Source organism: Leuresthes tenuis, unplaced genomic scaffold (assembly GCF_036924035.1).
Source record: "Leuresthes tenuis unplaced genomic scaffold, fLeuTen1.0.hap1 SCAF_6, whole genome shotgun sequence".
NCBI lineage: Eukaryota > Metazoa > Chordata > Actinopteri > Atheriniformes > Atherinopsidae > Leuresthes > Leuresthes tenuis.
The window spans coordinates 24,091,371-24,114,319 of NW_027325360.1; the positions used below are offsets into that span (position 1 = coordinate 24,091,371).

A 22,949-nucleotide genomic window follows, 5' to 3' on the forward strand; every position below is an offset into this window, starting at 1 on the left:
AATAAGGGTGTGCCTGAACACAAGAGCTGTCCAGAGTACCTCTGAGGTAATTCACTAAGAGTACCTCTCCTGCAGTCCAGGTGCAAATTTCAGCATTCAGTGCTTTTTACACTGGCTATGAATGAGACTAATAGGATACCTAGAACAATGAACTTGTTTACACTGTAACAATTTGCTGTAAATTTACTTTGGATTACCAACAACATCTTACATCTTTTTTGTTATAGGTGATTATAGTTCCATTTATATCTCTTGTGTGTAAATAACTGTTAATGCCATTAGCAGGTAACCTCTGTTAATAAACAACACTAAATAAAATACTGGTGCCAGTCTTCTTTTTTCTTGTTTGTTTCTATCTTTTTGTCATTATTTCAGTACTATTACTGTACTCTTTCCAGGCAGTTACACTTGCACAGGCAATCACAACCACAACAGCCTGAACAGTTAATGCTAAAACTGCAGTTGCTCCTAAAGGATAAAAGCTGGCAAACCCAGGCAAACAACAATAGGTGTATTCACGCTCGAGTGAAGGAGATTATTTATTTTTCGTGTTAACAGGGGTGTAAAATTGTCCCTTATCTGTCAGTGTCTGTCAGCTGTCAATAATCATGCAAGTGAATTTTTAACCACTGACTTGTTAATTAATGACTAGTCAACCACCAACCAAACAGAGCCTGAAGAGCTTTGCAATGAATACACTAATGAATACACTCACAGTAATTAGACAAACAATTTACAATGAGAAGAGAATGCTGAAAGTTCAAACTTAGTCCCAGTGGCACAGTGGATCCAGCACAATCACATTTAGAAGGAAAAACATAAACTTTTAGTGGTAGGAACAGCACACTGGATAATGAGCACAGCAGCTGCCATCAGTTATTAACTGTCCACCCAGCAGTGCCTCTAACTTCACAGCGGTTCACCCAATAATCACTAATTGAGCAGTGATTGTGCAAAGCCTCTTTAAGTAATTTTCAATACTACTTGTAAGTTGCACTGTTTCTATTCTCTATGAGCTGGTAATTACTGTTATCTGCTATGCTGTCGATTAAAAACTCACCAAGCCTGCAGCTAGCACTTAAGTGATCTGGTTCCTCCTTTCTGTCTTCAGGACACTGAGATTTTGAACACTGCTATCCTGACCGGAAAGACAGTAGCTGTGCCGGTAAAAGTGGTGACCATCGGAACCGACGCCTCTGTCACTGATGTCTCAGAAGCAGTGAAATGTCGCTCGACAGACGAGGACGTGGTCAAGGTCAGTAAGATGAACCACTGAAAGGGAGATGGACCTCTCTGGCTCTGCTGTCCTACAAAAAACTCTTTACTTTCAGCTGCTTCAAATGGGTTGTTGTGGATGGTTTTCAAAAACTGAGCAAGTTCATTTTATTTTTATTTTTCATGGTCAACCCATTCATAAATATGATAATATGAACATGCAGCGGTACCTTGTTACTTTTCATGTTTTGTTGTTTAGAATGTATCTCACAGCAGATTAAAGTAAGGAAATTAACATATGACACTGTTTATATTAATGTGAAGAATACATTTAACTGATTACAGTTTAATCTAGTAAAATATGCCCATTTAAGGTGATAGTTTCTTGGAACTTAAAGAGTCTTTTCTTGTTTTTTGGAGAAACTCCAGTATAGAAATTAATTTAAGTAAAAACCTCTCATTTAATGGTATGTTTGAGGCAGTGTAGGTATTGTGTGGATATATTTGCACAGTAAATATCAGAATTAGATCAGATTTTTCTATGAATATGATCTAATATTATGATTTTGTTTTAACCCTCCAGAATGGATGGATCAAACATCACTAAAGTGTGTGTTTGATTTGCACTGATGACACTCAAATTGTTGTTGTCTTTATTCTAATAGCCACTCACAATCCTGCAGTTCAAGTTGCAACAAGAGTTAGAAAGTAGTACCCTGGTTTGATGAGTGACTCTCCTCCAGAATTCAGATGAATCAATTAAAAAGCAAAGAGAACATTTATTTACATATTTCAGGCTTAAAGTAACACAAGCGAATTTGGCAACTTTTTTCATCTCATTGGCTCCCAGTTGTGGGATGTGACACCACTGTCATAAAACAAATCTTCATGGGAGCCCTGCATGTGTACAGCCATATACATGAATTTGTTGTCATGTTGAAGTGGCCGCAAAGACGGCATCGAAAGAAGCCTACAAAATATTCAAGGTCTAGTGTATTCAATATTCAAGGATTCAAATATTCAAGGACTGCCTGGGGGCCTGGAAACAGCCCCCCAGTCCTGGGCAGCTTTAGGCCCAGAAATGTGCATAACAAAGATCAGTTTACTTCAAAATAAGTCAGGATCACATAGTTTTAAGGTTCACAAACAAATCTAGTGTTGCTTTAAGATTGTAGATAGCAGAGATGTTGTTCCAGGTTAAGAAACAGCATGCTGATGCAGTTGGAAGGAGGCCCTCCTTCCAACTGTGTTTTTTTTTTCAACATCTCAAGATGTAATAATAACAGTGATAGGTGAGTTACAGCAGAGATAGTCATGTATGATCCAAATTCAATGAAGACATGATGACAAAAAGACCTGCTGCTGAGATCTTGAGTTCAGACATTCTCTCTGCATGTTTACTGCAACTAACTCAGTAAAGGTCTTTTCTAATCATAGATTGCAGGCATGCAAACGTGACTAATTTAGCTAATTTTGTCCAGAGGAATAAGCAAAAAAGATAAACCCAGAGTGACATTAAAACTGATTAATAATTCATTGATTGATGTTTCCACTATCACTGCTTTATAATTATTTAAAATTAGAAAGAAATAGTTCAGATCACATGCTTTTTCTTCAATCCTCTATGGACGTTGTAATATTCACATTAATTTTGTCTGGCATATGTATGCTGAAATAAGGTCATTCCTTCATTACTTAGTAGGCAAATGTTCTGGTTTTACATTTCGACGGCTCAGTTTATGGTCTGAGTTATTGTATGGGCTTCGGTGATTATGCCTGTCTTGACGGTCAGAAGGGTCCTGTGCAGATTGGCAACTTATCTCCTACCTTAGCTTCATTCATTGCAGCAACACTCAGATAAGGCAATTATTGTCTGTCTGGTGATGCATCCATAAATATATTATCTAATTCTATGGTTACATTCAGACCTATGATGTGTTTTAATATCTTTCAGATCAGTGTTTTGGCTTTCTAGCCTTCACATTTAATGTTTTGCTTCATATGCACTTACAGGTCTCTGGGTACCCCATGCTCCACATTCCCATATGCAGAGTTTCTCCTGACTCCTTGCGTTTTTACAGGAAAAAAAAAATCTGTTAGTCATACAAAAATAGAATTGAAATAGCCACAGCAATGACAAAAAACACATTACATAGTTGCGTATTCATGAGTTCATTCCTCTTTCCTCATATTAGCCATGAACCCAAGGTTGTGTTATGAGTGAGCTCTCACATCCACTGCTACCAAGGAACAGGGCTATTAGAATATTGTACGTGCAGACCTTTCAATAGTATTGAAATATGTTGGAGCTTACAGTATGCAGAGTTCTCTGAGCAACTTAATTGCTTCTGTCAAGCTAACTCTGTATACAGGCCAGAGATGTACTCACACCACCTTCATGCTCCCTACTCCCATCGCTCATATCTGCTGTAGATTGTGTCTGTCTTATGAGTTGTTAATTTCCTGGGCTAGATCCAGAGACAGCCCTAATGTTCTCTGTAAGTATTCTCCCGTTAGCTGCCTAATGTGTTTGATTAATGTGGCAGTGGATCCTCCTGGACGTTTATGATACTTTGTGAAGCGGAATGACAGACCGTGTGTAATTCACAGAGACAGACCCACCCTCAGTCTGGATCAACACACATGCAGTGGATTGGGGGAGGTATGAGGGTTTAAAGGGGCTGCTGATTAAGTTACACTGTCCTTTTATGTTAAAATATTGATGTAAGGTTATATGCCGGCCAATGAGACTGCATCACAGAATGGTAAACATAGGCCTGTAGGGCAAGCTTGCTGTCTGCTATATTTTACATATTTGTTTTCCCTTAAATTGATTTAAAAATATGAAAATGCTAGCAGCTAATTAATTTTCCTTTTATGAAAGATACTGCACTAATTGTAAGTTAAATTTACTCTGTGATTTAAAACATGTACAAATTCTTCATTTGACTACAATCAAAGGTAAGCCTTTTTCAGATTTTAAAGAATATGTTAGAACAAAGGAGCAATAGGATACATATATTCATTAGCAGTACTGATCATTCACATCGCTACTATCTATGGTCAATGATCATCACAAGGAGCACTGTCAGGTTCCCACAGCCTGCAGCCACGTTGCTTGAAAAGTCAGAGATGAGGGGGCTGTCAAAGGCCCTACTGTCCCAACAGAATGCAGAGAGGAAGAGCTCAACAATGAGGACAGATAAGTCACAGGGATGTTATCATCCTCTGATATCTGTACCAGTTCAAACACTTCTGGAGTCCTGTCAGAGTCAAATGTGCTCTATAACAGATTGGAGCCTGGGGAGGGATGCCACCCTCATGGAAATGCTTCATTAAGCAATCCCCTCACTTTCTTTTATATTTCAGTGTTGTGCAGCACAAGGGCATGAGAAATTTACCACATTTGTATGCACTATTTAGTAACTGTAGAAGTGTGTTTGTAAAACTTTTCTGCTTAGTAATTAATGCAATATGCTCAAACTTTCTGGTTCTGCAGGACAGTGTGGACTTTTAATTTTGTCATAGAGGTTCTTAAATTGGTAATCAACATTTTAAAGGGCAGAAACAGTTGTCATTGGGAGTGGAAGGCGTGGGAGTGGAACACTTAAAAAATGAGAGCATTTTGATCTGTAGACTTATCCTCCATAATATCTGATTTGTAACAGCAATATAACTGAGATATCAGTAGACAAGTTCAATCAATTAGCCATTTTTATTATCATTCTTTTATTCTTTTATATCATAATCTTAATCAACATTCAATAATCTTTTAATATTATATCAGCTAAGATCAAGTAGTATTGTTGTTGTGTATTAACAACACAGTATACTGAGACTTTATTCTTCATAGATCATGAAAGCTGGTCAACAATTTTCGTGCTTTATTCTCCTTAGAAAAGCATTCTATTAAGCAATACATTTTAATCATTTTATCTTATGTCTACTGAATATTCCCTTACTGTACGTGACATTTTTTATCTTTGTGAGCAGCCATGTCGTACATAGTTAAATTATCCCATTAGCTCCAACAGACAGACAGGCAAAGATTAGAAGGCTAGGCCAAGGATAGATTGAACTTTTAACTGAGGTAGTTATCACTCTAGATTTTGATTTTGAGGAGAATTCAAACTTCGTGAAAAGCTGTGTCCTTAGAAATATTAAATTCTATAAAGAGACATAATATCAATCAGGAATATGTGGTCTTGAAAAATACCTCTCTCAACAAAGTTTGCCCATGTCAGAGAGATGCTTGGAAAAATAAAAATAAAGTAAAACACCTTTTCAGAGAACACCTGTATAGGTAGCAGAAAAATTAACTGAGGTCTGATGACAGTTTTGATCAAAATTACACTGAGATGTGCTCCTAAGCACAGACTCATTGAATGTCACTTGCTCAGACAGCAAGTCTGTCCAGGTACAGATTTTTAAGTAACTGCAGCAGATCTCCAAAAGAATCTGCTTCTTCCCTAACAGGAAAATTTGGTTTGCTCAGCACCACAGAAATTCTGCTGCAATAGATGTTGTGCAGACAGCTCACACAAAGCACAGACCAGAAATATGTCACACGCATTTTTTTTTTTCTTGGTCACTGAGGATATCCTGCCACAGCTTGAAGATAAATGGCTGTTTCTAGTTTAATCTCACAGAGATAAAAAAAAATAACTGAGGAAAAAATAAATTTCCTCAGACAATCTTATTCCATGTGGTGTGCACTATATGATGGGATCGATAAGATTGACAAAGTGCCCAGAAAAAAACAGTGTGTCTCTGTTTAAGTGCTGATTAATTACCTCTCCTTGTCAGAGTGTATGTGTTCACTGAATATTCCTTAAGACTTTCGTAGTTTTTGGTCTTTGTTGAAAATTGATCTTTGCTAAATTTTTAAGAGACAGAAAGGGAGGATTCTGAAAAATAAAAGATAGAATGAATAAAGAAGCCTGTACAAGCTTTAAAGAATCAAGGTAACACAAATTTGTCTTTCCACTGCACAAAATTGCCCAAATAATTCCTTTTGTAAAGTAATTCAAATAACAGATGGCTTTCAGTTTGGTAATTTTATCTCGACAGAACTGCTCCTGTCTTTCTAGTTTACATGTGTTGGTTCTTCTTTTTCCGGTCGAGGCTGAAAAATGATAAACCAGTAGTCCACAACCTGTTTTCCTTCAAATTCAAAGAAGTCATTTCAGCCCTCCTTCCTCTTTTCCTGAGTGTCAAACTTACACGGTAGAGGACCTTTCATCTTGTTCAAAGTTGATAGAAGAATACCACTGTAAAGCAGTGGACAGCTCAAAAGCGTAAATCCCTATAATCAACTCAAAGGGCAAGGTCTGTAGGCACACATGTACACATTCTGCGTCCACTATGCAGTATATTTCTCTGTAATTTCAAGTTTCAGAAGAGTTCCACATAAATGATGTCCTTCTAAATCCTTCCTTCTCTTCCCATGCAGGTGTCTGACAGGTGCGACTACGTTTTTGTGAATGGCAAGGAGATGAGGGGCAAAGTAAAGATGATGGTGAATTTCACTTACGGATATCTCAGTGCTCAGCTGGAGCTGAGCGTGTGGATCCCTCGTCTCCCCCTCCAGATTGAGGTGTCAGACACGGAGTTGAGCCAGATCAAAGGGTGGAGGATACCTATCGTAGCCACAAGTCAGAGGTAAATTAGCATGTTCGTGTCTTGGTTAAAGGGTTTTGGTACTGTGTGTTCTGCCGTCTTATTGTCATATTAAAAAAAATAAAAAATGCCTGTAGAGACAACACTAGTTTCCTCATATAACATTTACAATGATTATAATGTTTGTTTCATTTAAAAGTTTTGTCAGGTTGTGTTTATGTAGGGAAATTTTCTAAGTTAAAAAAAAGAAAAAGAAATTTGTTGTTAAGGGGCCTTGTGGTGGTTAGAGCCGGTTTAACTCCCTCTGTGTGGGGTTTGATGGTTCTCCTCTTGCGTGTGTTGATGTTTTCCAGGTACTCCAGCTTCCTCTCACTGTCACAATACATGCATGTTCAATAGTTTATTTTGACGTTACTACAGGACTGAGGGGAGTATGCATGGCTGTTTGTCTCTGTGGCAGGCCTGCGATAGACTGGCCTTCTGTCCTGGGTGTACCCTGCCTCTATTCCTGTGATAGCCCCCAGCCCCGTCAATCAGAGTGAAGCGGCTATGGGAGATGAATAATTTAATGAATAATGGTTTGCTTTCATTTTATTTTTGGCTTCTTATAAAAGCTTTTATAAAATCAGGGGTCTTTGACCAGTCTTGTAGAAGTGGCAGTTTGGCCTTTATTCCAGATTCTGTGTTTGATTTCAGCCTTAAGCAAGATAATGAGGACTGTGTGACTGAGCACCACTCCAGAAGTTCTTGGTTGATAACAAAATGGCTGACCTGTGCAATAGAGCTTGTCATTATCTCTAGCTCAAGGTGGCCTGCCATTGGGCGTCTTAGTTGTCAGTAGGACAGCACATTATTAGAGCTGTCTCGAGGTCGAACCTCTCCCCTGAGGCCTCATCACTAGCAGCGCATCTGCCAACACTGCTATGCAGTGTTTCTCTGCAACTGTTGAAATCCCTCAATTGATGGATCAGCTATCAACCTACCTGCAGTAATTACATCTGGAAAGGCTGGACTTCGAGTCCTCCCACGCACCAGTGTGTCCTCTCTAATTATACATGCTCGCCTCTTAGTCTGACTGACAGAGGAACAGCATTCAACTATGTCATGGCTTGTCGAGTATGTTGCCATTCGTACCCTTTATCAGTGGGGACAGTCAACCGAGGTTGTCATTGTTGGAACCAGCACCACTGCTAACGGATTCATAAAGCTTTGTTTTTCCCCGTCTCATACACATCTTTGTTCATTAGGGGATAACAGGCTTGACCTTGCAAAGTAGCTCTATGCCCATGGGTGAGAATGGGTATGGGTCCACTGTCCATAAGCACACGATGAACCAAACCAGTGAGTGACAATAACAAGTGGCTTAGCCTTCCTCTATCTGTTAGACGGGAGAGTTGTGGCCTTGCAGGGAGGAGAAGGAGAAGTGAAAAAATAAAGAGACATCAGGGATGTTAGTGGGATAGCTACAGAGGTACACCTCCCTCAGGTTTTGACTGACACTGCTTGTATGACTTACCTGTTCTCTCCCTAAGCCCTGTCAAAACAAGGATAAGACAAGCCTTCACAGATAGTAAACCAAAATTAAGGCATAGCAGCAGTCTTTTTAATATTTCTCTCCAGATATCTATTTTGAGAATATTTCCCTCTTGTTATGTCGTGTTTGAAATATTTTCCTGCTGTCATCTTTAAATACTCAAATTCTAATGTTTTTTTTTTCATTGTGCTGTTTTCACCAAGTGTTCCCTTATAGTTGTAAACAGGTGTTTTGAAAACTCCTCAAGATTAAAATGAAACAAAAAAGAAAGAAATGCAATGCAATGCAGTCACTGTCAGATAAAGCTGTGTCCTTATAGAAACACACTGCCTATTTCTATCCAGATGACCTTGAAAATAAAATGCAAAGCTAATGCAGCGCAAACTCAACAGGGCGCAACAAAAATAAGCACGACACACAGAGAAATATGCAACATCCCCTCTGAAGTCAGGACTGTGCTCGAAAGATAATGAAGCACCAAAAATACACATTGCTTTGTTAAGCAGGTTGTTCTGAGCACCGAGTGTCATTTGTTTATGAGATTCACCTCAGATTACATTTTGAGATGGCACTATTTAATATCAGTGTAATTCTCTTTTTCATTTGTCATATATGGCATGTGGCACAATCAATTCAAAATGATTCAAAATAACAATTTCAGCAAAGGCCTGTGAAATAATAGGATGGTGGCTGAAACCATTGGCAGGTGGTTTTCTCTCCTGCAAACAATAAATATATCAGTTGAGAGTAAGTCCAAATTGCATATGTCGGGGGTGAACAGGGTATTGACAATACAGCCTCTAAATAAGGCATTATCTGTATTTATTTCACCAATACTTTCAGACGAATGAATGAACGCATACTAGTGCACTGTTAGTTCAGAGCTGCTGTGTTGTTGTTATTGGCGGCTATCGGGGGGCTTATCGGGGGCTACACACTTGTCTAGTGGGGTGACGTCATCGACGTGCGCGCTGCAGCACAGTGCACTCTGTGCTCTGAAACGGTCGGCTATCTTCACACAGAGTTTGCTTCTGCTAGTTTTGTGCAACATGGCAGAATATTTATCAGATTTTGACGACGACTGATTCATTTGTCTTAATCGACTGATTCATCCATCTTAAAGTCTTGGTGAAATAAAAACAGATAATGTGTTATTTCGAGGCTGTATTGTCTATCACTCCTGTTATATGGATATATATCTAAATAGATCTAAATAGCGTCCGAAGGACACCGACTTTCACCAAAATGTTATCGATAAGTAGATGAACGTATTTTATGCCAGATATTAGGTCCAGGTTTTTTTTTAAAATGAACTTCCCCTCTTAAAATATAGTGTTAGCTTTATTCAAGTCAAACAGCAGATCATTCTTTGTTGTGCACGGTGATCTAACTCCTTTGTGTCGTCTCCTCCCAAAATCACAATGAAGCTATCCATGTCCTTGTTCACAGAACTGAGTTCTACTCAGTTCCAGTATTGACACATAAATGATGGCATGCCAGAGGAGATCCTCCATGTTTACATTAGAATTAACAGCCTTTCTGCCAGTCAGCTTCTGGCTGCCAGTAATTGGATCATGTATGGTTGAACTGGCCTACATACATTTCAGAACTAATTGGGATTTCACACTTTTTCAGTCCAAATCTGAAGCCAGTTGGTGAATTGTTTAGTTCATGTTTCAGGGAGATCTGTTGATATTCACGGGGGCTTTAAAATTAGACAAAACAATAAACAGAATGTAAAATGTAGAGAAGTCTAGAAGAAGTTTTATTGTGGTAAAAAAAAATTTGTGTTTGTATTAAATACAGTACAGAATACAATACAGTCAAGATTCAAAAGCCCTTTTTATGAGTGTCTCTAAAGGACACTGTTCCAGCTGGTGATTCTGTCACTCAGCTGGGTCAGTCATGACTTTGCTATGAAGGTGTTACACTATTCACTTCACAATTTGTTTTGTTGGTTAATGGCTTTCATTCAGTTACATGTGATATCAGTCTTGCCAGCAAAGCTTTTAAGCTCTTAACTTCAAATCTCTCTGTCCCCGTGACTTTTCTCTGGAGCTTGCAGCTAACATCTTCATTCCCATGGCTTAGCAGGCAGTCAGATTTCTCATGGGATTCAGACAGAAAGAGACAAGCAGAGCGGATAATCACAAGAAAAACAGTTTAAGAGATTAATTCCTTTTCTTCTCCCTTTTATTATAATCACAATGATTATTTGTGTGTAAGTGTGTGTGACAAAAAAAAAGACTAAAGAATAAATGACAACGATTAGACAAAAAGGTGGATGTAAGTTTAATGTGCAGTACAAGTGTATGATTTATAGCTGTGTTGACAAAGCTCTTTTCTCATTGCAAGTAACCCAACTGTGCCCCAGTGGAAGACTGAAGAGCTGTAACAGCATTTATTCTCCCAGATCAACGATTCAAGTGCTGCTTTCTCAACATCTCAGGATGCTTTATCTGTTGTTTTTATAAAGTTGTTTGTTGAAGCAAAAGAAAGGAAAGCAGTTATGGGTAAAATCTAATTATATTGCAACCACTTCAACCTAGTTTGTCAAACTCAAGGCAGTTATCCTGGTAGGAAAGAGTTGTGCCTCAGTTGGCTGATTTGTTGCTTAAAGTAATAAAATTAGATTTGCAAGCAACACAGCAATCAGTGGGGCTATTAAATAAAACAGTAAGGAGGTGCAAGCACATTTACAATTCAGAGCGAGTGCTCTGAAATGGAGCAGGAGAGACACTGAGAAGAAAAATGGTAGCCGCTCACTGGATTTATCGTCTCTTACAGGTTTGATCAACAGCGTTTCATCATAACTTGATCTTTGTCGGGTAAACATTCCTGCATGAGTTACATCAATCTGTGTATTTGGCTGAGATCACTTAAAGATAGAATGCTGCTGAAAATAGCACAGACAACACATCAGTGCAGAAAATGCTAACTTCTTCTCATGTTCGACTGCAATATAGCCATCAAGTGCACTGAATTTCTTTATTTCTTGTACTATATGTATGACATGTTTATTTTGGTCAAGGGTTGCATGGTGGTGTGGTGGTTAGCACTATAACCTTACAGTAAGGAGGCTCCTGGTTCAAATCTCAGCTTACAGATCAGTATTCATTTATTTTTTCCTCTTCAGGTCCACACGAGACAGTGAGGATGAAGATGATGAGGACAAACGAGGGCGGAGCTGCACCCTGCAGTATCAGCATGCCATGGTCAAAGTCCTCACCCATTTTGTAGCGGAGTCAGCTGATTCACGAGGCCAAACCAGTTTCTTACTGGGCACTGACTGGCAGGTGGACATCACAGAGCTTGTGTGGGACTTCCTGAAAGTAGAAGATCCCCACATTGCAAAGCTCCTAGACAGGAAGACTCTGGTTGGACTGGACATGGGGATGACCACTATCCAGGTATACAAGACGATACATTTAAAGCAGCACTGCATAAAGAAAATCATGTGTAAATCATATGTAGAACATCTCACCTGCACTTTTCACAGTAAAATGTAAGTTATTTACTGACATCTAATAGACTGCACAAATAACAAGCATTAATGTAAAAGATTATGAATGTTGAGACAGGACAGACAGTACATGGAAAACAAGTTAAAGGTACAGAACACTGACAAAACAATGGGATAAAATTGAAAGAGTGAGTGTTATGAGTGGTGCAATGGGGATGTCTTCTATGTATCTATTTAATTATTTATTTATCCGTTTCTACCTACCTACCTACCTACCTACCTACCTACCTACCTACCTACCAACCTACCTGCCTTGTTGTCAGATTTTGCCAGGGAATACTTTTAGCACAATCATCATTATTGATTGCTAGAACTATGAGAATAGAGCCAAAGTTCCAGTATACCCTATTATTTTCAACTCAGTAGCAGTCTCTTAAATGCCGACTTAAATGAGGAAACTGATCAAATTTGTTCACAACATAGCTACATTCCATTAATTAGGGTCACTTTTATTCACTAATATGAAGGGCGTAGACACACAGAAACTCCATCCCCTCCCTGGCCTTTACATGGATCTTACTTTGATGATTGCCACCTTCCTAAGCATTTTTGCAGAGCAGTCACAGCCCTTCATGATGGCAACAGCATTTCCCTACAGCAGAAGAGTCCCCCAATACGACAGTAGTTAACCCAGCAGAAAATGCTTAGTAATAACTTAAACAACCCAGAAAGACCCCACCCCACAACCCGCAGGCCTTTGTCCATGCCCTGACTGGTTGAAGTGTCTTTAGTGGCACCTACTCAATATTAGGCAGCCGGTCACAGTGTTATAGCTGATCAGTTTACATTTGCAATCATAAATAGTGGCACTTTTTTTTTTAAACACAAATGGTAAGAGCTATACCAGCAAAAGTAACTTGCGTTCCTTGGAAAAGGCTGGGACGTGGAAGGTTGATGCAAAGATTAAATTCTTCCGTTGTGCACCAAAGCCCAGCTCTACACCCTGATCCCTGTCACATACTTGATACCTCCTTTCAGACGCTGAATAAACAAATGTAGAATGCTGTTTTTATTTTATTGACATTACTGAATAACTGCAGCATCATGCAGCAGCAGAATAACTACCGTATCCAAATTCAAAGCATTCTGTGTGCAGTTTTTGCATGTATGAAAGCAGCGTTTAGTGCATTTTTGTCTTGTCCTTGTCACATAGCCAAATTAGATTTTTGACCATTATTTGTTCTCCACCTATAGGTTACTGAAAAGGTCTATGTGTCTGCTGTAAAGTTCAGCATTCAGCATTGGGGATCTTTGAAATCATCCCCAAGAAAATATAAGACCTTGAATAAGGGAAACTGGACTTTTTGGATCTTGAAGCTGTTTCACCTCTCATCCAAAAGGCTTAGACCTGAAGAAGCCTTTCGGATGAGAGGTGAAACGTCTTCAAGATATAAGAAAAATACCAGTTGCCCTTTTTCAAGCTCTTATGATTACCATGACCAAGATGACTTGGAATCTTCATCAACATCCCCAGGGAAACATTCAAGAAACTGCATTTATTTGCACCTCAGAGCTGGCTTCATTTCTCAGCTCTAGGAATTTGTGGTAGTGCAAAGAAGTGTTTTAACCATTTTGTCATTTTAATTCAGCAGAAAGCTGTCCCCAAACTAAGGCCTTTTTCATATGAATGAATGTCTCTCTGTTTCAAAAAGGCTTTATTCAATTCAATTCAATGCAATTACATCTTTATTGTCATTGTAGCATGTACAACAAAATTAAAAAGTGTCATCCAGTCAGTGCATTTAAAAAAATGAAAAAAAGCATAGAAAAACAGATGACTAAATGACACACAAGCATACATACATGCGATTATTGCACCAATTGCACCAAGTCATGCATTGACAGCATTAAGTGTAGCGACAACAGTGGGATAAAAACTGTTCTTTAGCTATTTGTCCTAGCTTGTTTTTAAAATTTGGTAACATCACCCTGACAGGAGCTGTTCGAAGAGTACGTGTCCAAGGTGAGAAACGTCCTTTATGATGTTATTTGCCTTCTTGAGGCAGCGGGAACTGTGCAGCTTCTTCAGTGACTCTAGTCACTTGTCATTCTACAATTCCTGCTTTGTGACAGCAAGAGGATAATCCAGGCACAGCTCTTGATAACTGTGAATATGCAATCAATCTGCCATCAAAAGAATATCCTGAAGCTTAAGTTATTTTTGTACTGGGAAAAAAAACAAAAAAAACATGGTGGAATATTACAGTAAACGAACATGAAAACACTGTTTATTTCAAGGACAGTTGCCAGTGACACTGCTATATTTGAGAACTGCCTCAGACAGGTGCTCAATAGTGTATCACAGTATGTGCCTCAGGCACTCGGCAGTGTGTGGGTCTCCCACCCTTTGTTTTATCAGGCTCCTAATGCTGACTGGATGAATATCAACCTAATAATGAAATCTGTGAGAGTTGGATCTTCTAGCTGGCCTTGAAGACGGGTGTTCACCTTCACAAACCCTCATGCACTTTCACCAAAGAAGCACAAACCGGAAAGCATGACAAGTGCCAAGTTCTGACAGCTGTGACTACTTGTCATAGTCACTTTGACTGATGCATGTGAAGACACTTAGAAGCATATGCATGCAGATGATGACTCACATAGCTCTCACGATATTTGTCATAGTTAAACATTTTACTTCTGTTGTGGGGCTAAAATGTGCTTCTCTTTTGTGAGGATTGCCTGTGTTAATAAAAGAGAATAGATTTTTGCCTTCAGAAAGGCCAGTCAAGTTGAGGTATTGTTTGATGTACCCAGCCTGAGAAAAGAGGTGAAATAAAAAAGTTGGTTTTGTGTAATGTTTTACATATAGTACAGGAACGCCTGTCCCTTTTATGTTACATGAAACACTTGGTGGTAATCCTCTCTCTTCATGTCTGTGACAAGTTCGCAGCAGAAAAACTCATTGAAGTGATTTTTTTTAATCTATGCAATGAATCAGTTGCCAGTCAAGCAACATGACAAGTGTGACTTATTTCTGCTCGGATGTTCTGTTGATCAAGTTTTTATAAGTATTGTTCTTTCTCTCCATTCAGCTATGTTTTCGTCTTTTTCGCTTTCAAAAGTGCTGTCATATTGTATTTTTCCTTATCTTTGTTTATTTAATATAGATACTTTTATTTTCTTTTACACCTCCCAGGTGTTGTCACCATTGTCAGACTCAATCCTGGCAGAGAAGACTGTCACTGTGGTGGATGACAAAGTGACTATCACAGAGCTGGGGGTCCAGCTTGTGACGGGTCTATCCATGAGCCTGCAGTTAAGCCCAGGGAGCAACAGAGCCATCCTAGCTACTACAACCACACAGGAAGTTCTACAAAGCCCCAAGCAGGTCAGGTTTCTGCATAAGCTGAGCAATAAAAAGATTAGCATAATTGAATAACTGTTGAAAAAGGATTTACCTTTTTGTAATAATTTCTTATTAATTGAATAAGAATTGAGTAAATAATTGTTTCTAGTAAAATATTCCAAATATTTGATGGTCCTGGCTTTTAAAAACTTTGATTTTGATTTGATCATTTTATTTATTATACCTGATATTAAATAAAGTTTGGATTTTGTAAAATCTTACTTCAGTAATAAAGTATGATTCTCATTATCTTCATATTACCAAAGACGACAGGAAATTAAACTCAGCATTTTTATCTGTTTTCTGATCACTTATTAACAAAATGATTTTAGGATAGTTTACAAAATAATCAGCAGGTTAACTGATTATGATGATAATCTTTATACAATATTAAAGAGTGAATTGAACTTTACTTTCCACTTATTTTCTCTGTTAGCTACTGCAGTTTAATACAAAGCCTTCTTGACCAAAGCAAGTACTGATTCTGGTGTCATACTTCACAAACAAAACACGATAAATATTGCACAGCATTTTGGAGGGTCTGATTAACAAAGAGAAGGATGTTAAGTTCTTTGACTCACTCGTCCTTATATAAAATCTTTCATTTGATCAAAGGTGGCCTTTTACACAAATTCTCCATATGCTGATGCCAAAATTATGCATTGTTTTGCCTTTAATGGTATGTTTTCCCAGAAAAACAACACATATCTCCAGACTGCATGAAGATGATCGATTTTACAAGCAAAGAAAGCACGAGTGTGCTCACATGCACACATCTGTTTGTTTGTTGCACACAATCCCTAACATTCTTAACTCTGAGGTTTGAGAGCCAGAGTGTGACAGAATGTTTTTCCATGGGTGGCAAATAGAAGTGGAAGCTTAATCTCAGAGCATGCGAGAGCAAAATCACAGCCACTATACAAAAATATGACTTACATTTGAAACTTGGCTTTTCTGGCATATTTCTTCCCTTTCTAATTTGCAGAGGCCACTTTGATTGTGGTTTCTTTGATCTGCCCTTCAAGTCCTCTCATGAGTTCTCTGAACTGTTCCTCACCATTCCTCTTCACCCTCTTCCTATAATTGAAGTGGGATAGAATGGCCATTTATCTACCAAATCTTTATGCACAATGCGAAGATAAGCAGGCAGCCCTGCACTGTTAGTCTTCTGGTGACAGTAATTTGGGAACATTTTCAGACCACAGTGGGGAGCGTCTTGTGTGCCTTTGGGGATTTGTCCTCCAGCAACATTAAAAGGCAAATTGTGAAACTTCAATAGATCACAGCTTTAAGAGCCAGTATATGGTAAATCCTAACTGAAATGAACACATTTGATGTGACCATTTGATCCTCTCTGCCTATCTTTTAATCTCTTAAACTCTTTTAAATTTATAGTGAATAATCAGCAAGTTAGCAGACCCATACAGCTTAGCAAGCTTTTATTCATGTTAAAATCTAATCCCAGAAGAACAAACTTCAATGTATGTTCTATGTCCACAGTATTGGAAATTTGGATGTTGAATGCAAATCAACACAATTCACTACATTCCTGCGAGCAAAGGCCAGTGCAAACAAGCAAGATATTACCTGATCAACATCTGTTAGAGGTTCTGTAGTACGGAGGCCTCGCAATTTTTAGAGCAAACTTATCTGTTGTAGTCTATCAGTTTCTATCAGATGAAGTTGGATGCAGTATTATTAATTAGTAATTTCTATTCTTTATATAACATTTTCTCCCTGTTTTGATTCAAACAGCTCTGTGTGTGTGTTTTCACAGGAGTCCTTGATCAGCGCCTGGCTTCAGTTCAGCGACGGCTCTGTGGCTCCACTGGATCTTTACAATCCAGAGTTCTTTGTCCTGACAGCCACCTCCCTGGATCAGGAAGTGGTGACAGTGCAGCAGGACCCCTCGTGGAAATGGCCTGTCATTGTGACAGAGGCAGAGGGTCAAGGTCTGCTGGTCAGGGTCGAAATGACTGTTTGCGAAGTTTGTCAAAAGTTTAAGCGCCGGAGCATCCTTGCAGCTGGGAACTGTAACGTCAGGGTGAAGTTTGGTCATAGTGACAGTGCCAGGGGAGGGAGCAGCGACTATGGTCTAGATGGAGATGACATGGAGAATAGAGGCAGGCTCTCCTCCTCTCAGGACAGAATTGGCCCTGACACCCACTACTATGGCAGCTCTATCTCTGACATCGAGGATGGGGTGTTGGGAAGAACGACCACAACAAGAAGTGCAATAATACGCAGACCTAACGGGGGTAAGTTTTCAGATGATGGTAGCCAAAACATGCCAATAGACTTTGCAGACTTCCCTGCACAAGTAGATATGCCCCGTGGCCGCAATATAGACGATGACCTCAATCAGACTGCTCGTGGGCTGACAGATTTAGAGATCGGCATGTACGCCCTGCTGGGGGTCTTCTGCCTTGCCATCCTGGTCTTTCTTATTAACTGCATTTCCTACACCCTCAAATACCGCCACAAGGAGCTCTCCATCGAGGGCCAGGAGAACATGAACCACGCTCACGACTGGGTGTGGCTGGGGAATGAGGCAGAGCTGCTGGAGAGCCAAATCAGCCTTTCGCCTCAGCTGGAGGAACAGACTTCCATGATGGACTCGAGCTGTGGCCTTGAGGAGGGCAGCCACTTGCTGAACGGGAGCTCTGTCCAGAAGAACGTACAAAGCCAGGTGCACCGGGCGCCAGATACAGGCTGCATAGCAAAGGACAGCAAAGGAGACTCCCCTACCACCAAGAGGAAGAGAGTCAAGTTCACAACGTTTACCACTATTCCTTCAGACAATAGCTACCCCACTGTTAACACACTGATGGGAAGCCATAGCCACGACATTAAGTGGGTGTGCCAAGATGTGCAGCTGGGAGACTCCAGTGAGTTGCGCAATTACATGGAAAGGCTAAATGACAGTGCGTTAAAAGAGGTGGCATAGTGTACTGTGCACATTTGTTACAAACTCACCCTTTTGCCTTCCAGAGGAAAATGGGTCTCAATAGACCTATGTTTAACACAAGAAGAGGAACTTTAACAGTCACCCCAAACTGCCAAAGGCTCATTAGATTTAGGAAAACTGTCATGATTCCATGATTAACTGATGATAAATCACTAATGAAAAATATACGGAGGTGAGCTGGCTCTTTTTCCATTTGTTTATCAGATGATTACATTTTTTCATCATTTTATTATTATAGGGTTTAAAATGAAGTAATGATCCTATGACTGATGTGACATTCACACGACGGATTTTAAGATGAACTACACCATAACTAGATAGATGTTCAGAATATGTGTGTGCACATTAAATGTCTTTGGGAGTTTTGTTTCACTTTGGATAGTAATTTCTTATGTCAGATCCTTATTATCTGTGGATGAGTTCCGGAAAGGCCGAAGTAAAAGCTAAGGGGAACTTCTGCATGTCTTGGGGAAAAAAAGGCACAAGTTTCTGATTCATTTTCATCCTCTTATCAAGGCAGAAAACCTGTTATGTATATACTGAATGGTCTCCAAAGCATTGTATTGTTGCTCTGTATATTGTATTTTCATAACATTTAAGGAATACACAACAACGTCAAGAGTTTGTTTCAGCTTTTGTTCACTCCACCACCACTTGACCCTTATTTTTTATATTTAGCTTAAGTGAGAAAGATGGCTGATGAGGAGGAGCCAGCCACACATATTTGTATAATCAGTGCTTATTTCAATCAGTATTTTATGGGATACAATTCATCCACCAGTCACAACACAATCCCTTTCAAATTTGGCCAGTGAGAGAGTGTTTAAATACTCTCATCTTGTCTTTGAAAACACAATCTGCTGACATGACAGGAGCTGAAGGTGTTATTAACGTAAATGGTTAGACAATGTGTTATTAAAAGTATTTCATTCAACGACCAAGTTTTTTGTAACTTGGAATAAAATAGTACTTAATGTCTTGTTGATTAGTTAAAACATAAACGATCGACAAACTGGAATGTCCTATGCCTTCCATTTCATAGTGTGGGTATTGATACCAAAGAAAAGAAATAACTTCAAGCCAGGTGGGGAATGTTTTCTTTTTGAAAACAGATCTTTCATGATTCAGATAATTGCACAAATAATAATCATCTTTTAGAATGTCCTAAACAAAAGCACTCGGCTGAGAAATTGTCTTTTGCTCAGTGAACATTACCATCCTCCCACTGGGACTGGTTGTGTGTTGTTTTTCTTGTTGGTGTGTCAGTGTGTAGTATTTCCATCAAGCTGAAAAATGCTCACATTACGTGTCGCTGCATACATCAGATTATTAATTTGCAAAACAAACAATATCACCTGGATCTTCAGTGTATCTTGGAGTGCCATTCACATTAGCTCAGATTAGTCTCTCAGACACCTGAGAGAAAGTTTTGTGAATTTTCATCTTATACTTGATAAGTTTGTTGATCAATTCTCAAGTCTTTTTTTTTTTTGTGAAGATGCTACTGACCCCTAGCGTACTCACCCAGGATATGAGTATTCACAAGAAAAAAAAAGCTCAAAGTTGTCCAATTGTAATATATATTAGGATATTTAAAGGATTACTTCAGCTTTTGGCTTCTTTGATTTTTTTGCCAAGTGAGGAGATTAATACTACGCTCTTGTCTGCTTGATACAGATTTGGCAACCAAACAGCTGGCTTAGGATAGCCTGAAGACTAGAAACAGGATGAACAGCTAAACTGGCTGCAAAGTGTAAAATGTGGCATTATTTAACTGAGGTTAGGTGCCAAGTGATTCCATGGTTGGCAGAGAGACTGAAATTAAGATTAATATAAGTGAAATTATTTATGTATATAAATATACACAAAGTGAAGACTAAATCTACAATCCAGAGTTCTCTTTCTGAAATGGGTCCTTCTCTACCATTTGGCAGAGCACATTTGTCAGTGTCTATATTGTATCTTATTAAAAAAAATTAAGTACCTTACCTAAACTATTTCTACCACTTAGTTTAGCCTTATAATGCTAAATGAAGTCTTACATTACGCCATAACTATTTCAAATCTCGACACTTTTAACATGAAGTGACACCGAACCAATTATGAAAATAACACAGATTCTAATTATTATTGCCCAAAGCAAATGAAAAAATCAACAGAAACATTTTTCCTTTGCTTTTTTCTCAGTGCGGACATCAAAGGGTTAAATGCAGTCTGGTGTGTACACATGTAGAGATGCTCTGTTTCAGTCTTAATCCTGAACCTTTCTCTTTTCATGATCTGCTGCTTCCTTAGTGTTTTCCTTGCTGCTGTGGCTCTATCAGTGGCTGCAGGGCAGTGAATCGGGGTCGAAGAGAAGTATCTGCCATGTGCTGGAACTGTAGCTGTTACTTAGGTATGGTAGGGACTTAACAGTCAGGCACTTAGAGAATGATTGAAGGGGGTCCTTAATAATTAAAACACCTCTGTGACTCTCCATGACCATCAACGTCGGCGTCATTCTCTTCAGGTAGGAACGGAGCAGTGCAATCCATTAAAGATCCCCATTCTCCTCCCCCTGGGCTCCAGTTTTAGATGTGTTCATACCTGCTGGGATGTGGCACGGGGGGTATAATGACTGGATTCACTTCCATTCCTTTGGAATGGTAACTCAAGACTCGGCTTTGTTGGCCTTGAAGTCTTGACTTCCTTGAAAGGAAAAGAAAAAAACTCCCCAGGCCTTCATCTTAAATGGATTTTTAATTAAACTGATGATGTGAGACCAACAAACTCTTACTAATGGTTGGCTGTGCTCCCTGTGGTCCTAATGTGCCGGGCCTGTATTTGTAATTTCCAAATAATTATTCGCTGCGTGATTTATGTCGCCTCCTCAAATTAATTTTAAAGTCAGTTCACAGTAGTTTCAGAACAACTAAACACTCACAAACATGCTGTTTTCAGAGGAGCAAACGAGCAGCAGCTGACAAGGTCGACTCAGCACTCAATGCCTACCAATTTTTACAGATGGAGCTGCAGAGACCAAAAGACCATACTTTGAGATAAACACCCTTGTGCAAAGTCAATGTCTTGTAAACACAATCTCCCACCTGAGCAGCGCGCCACAGCAGGAAGCCAAAAGCAAACATTCATACAATGTACAGAGGGGCTCTTTTCTATGTGCATTCAGGTTAGCTTCGCACACCAACCACCCCGTCAGAGGTGTAGATGTAGCTTTAACTAAAAAAGCGTGTGCAAGTGAAATAAACTTTGGTTTGTGAGTACCCTATCATCAGCTACCAACTGAAACAAATTTTATTCTGTAGAAGCAAATCATTTCCTGACACTTAAATTAACCTACAATTCACATAAATAGAATATAAGCGATGATTCAAAACCCCAATGGTCCTTAAGTACTGTGGCCAGATTAGCATTACTTGACAAACTAACCATGTCATTCAGATATATTGGCCCAGGAGAACTCGTGCACAATGCACAGGGAAGAAACATATCAAGCAGCACTCTGAGACAGGCTATTTTTTTTCTTTTTTGCCATCAATAAAACAACAAAAGGTTAGGGAGCTACCATGATACATCTGACAGGAATGACATCCCAGAGTGTGCCTGGAAAAGATTTATCTTGATACTTGTACTGTTTTATGAGATTCAAGTCTCATTCAGAACAAATAAGATGCTCTCTAAACCATAGGACGCATGTAATAATCGAGGTGGAAGCTCTAAATCCAGATGGATGGACGCTGTTAAAGCAGTTTGTGGTTACTTATTTCACAGATGATCTGTCTACACCAACATCCTTAACCGGCTGCCGTGCTCAGTCCTGCTGAAAATAGTCTTTCAAGTGACAAGAACAAATTTCTGGAACAGGCGATAGTGGGAGGCTCTACATGTGTTACCATTTCTGCAGCTAATATCCTCTGCAGCGAGTAGAAGGTGGGAAAGATATCAGCCTTAGTTAAACTACTTGTCTTTTGTATGATTTAGAATCTCTTAACAAAGACAGCTCTGATAGCCTAATGGAACAATTTATAATGGAATGATTAGCTCTTGTAGATGGCCGATTTGTCAGCTCGGCCGCCGTTTTCTTAAACATTATGTCTTCATTAGCTTATCTTAATTAACATGCGACGATACCTTGTAATCCCCCAATTACGGGAGCAACATGTTTGAGAGCATCTGCCATCTGTTCATTATACAGGTAAGACCATAATACAATTAAAAGCAACTTCACATTCTGTAATGTACATTAGGCTTCCACAAGGAACTAAAAAGATGTTGATGGTTGGTTGTCATAGAGCCTGGCAAAGGTCTACTTTAAGAAATATGGAGCAATATACAACTGGATTAACAAAAGCTGGATATTGTATTTTTTTGATAGAAAACCATGTCTAATGAATTGAAAAAGCCCCGACCTCAGCAGAAGTCACTGAAATCTGATGAAAAAAAGCCAATGAAACAAATGAGACATTTTCTTCACTGTTGGTGAATTTCCTCTCATAAACTGCTTGTTTTAGATCCATCTAAAAAAGTTTGATTTGATTAAGGCGATTACTTTGACATTTCATTTTATTCTTCTTTAAAACTGTTCTTCAGTACAATGACTTGTGGGTAAAATGAACAATTCATTGTTTCATCGTGATTCCGTCAGTGATCCTCCTGGCCCAGATACAGCAAAACAGTTTCACAGGTAAGTTTAAGGTTCTTATGCTGAAATGTAGTGTTTTTCAAATGTAATGCTTTTCACTCT

General features: G+C 39.1%; 2 protein-coding genes across 2 annotated transcripts in view; both read left to right on the top strand.

Moving 5' to 3' along the window:
- The window catches only part of LOC140309249 (transmembrane protein 132C-like), a 102,277-nt gene extending 101,001 nt beyond the window's left edge, over window positions 1-1,276 (top strand). The window contains exon 5 of the mRNA XM_072387066.1: window positions 1,112-1,276. Coding sequence (XP_072243167.1) covers window positions 1,112-1,276 — 165 coding nt within the window. The remainder of the gene's footprint in view (window positions 1-1,111) is intronic.
- LOC140310163 (transmembrane protein 132C-like) lies at window positions 1,115-18,812 on the top strand. Its single transcript, XM_072388352.1, has 5 exons — window positions 1,115-1,255; window positions 6,668-6,876; window positions 11,505-11,778; window positions 15,031-15,222; window positions 17,018-18,812. The coding sequence occupies exons 2-5, from the start codon at window positions 6,710-6,712 to the stop codon at window positions 18,185-18,187; spliced, it is 1,803 nt and encodes a 600-aa protein (XP_072244453.1). The 5' UTR covers window positions 1,115-1,255; window positions 6,668-6,709; the 3' UTR covers window positions 18,188-18,812.
- Window positions 18,813-22,949: the final 4,137 nt, after the last annotated feature.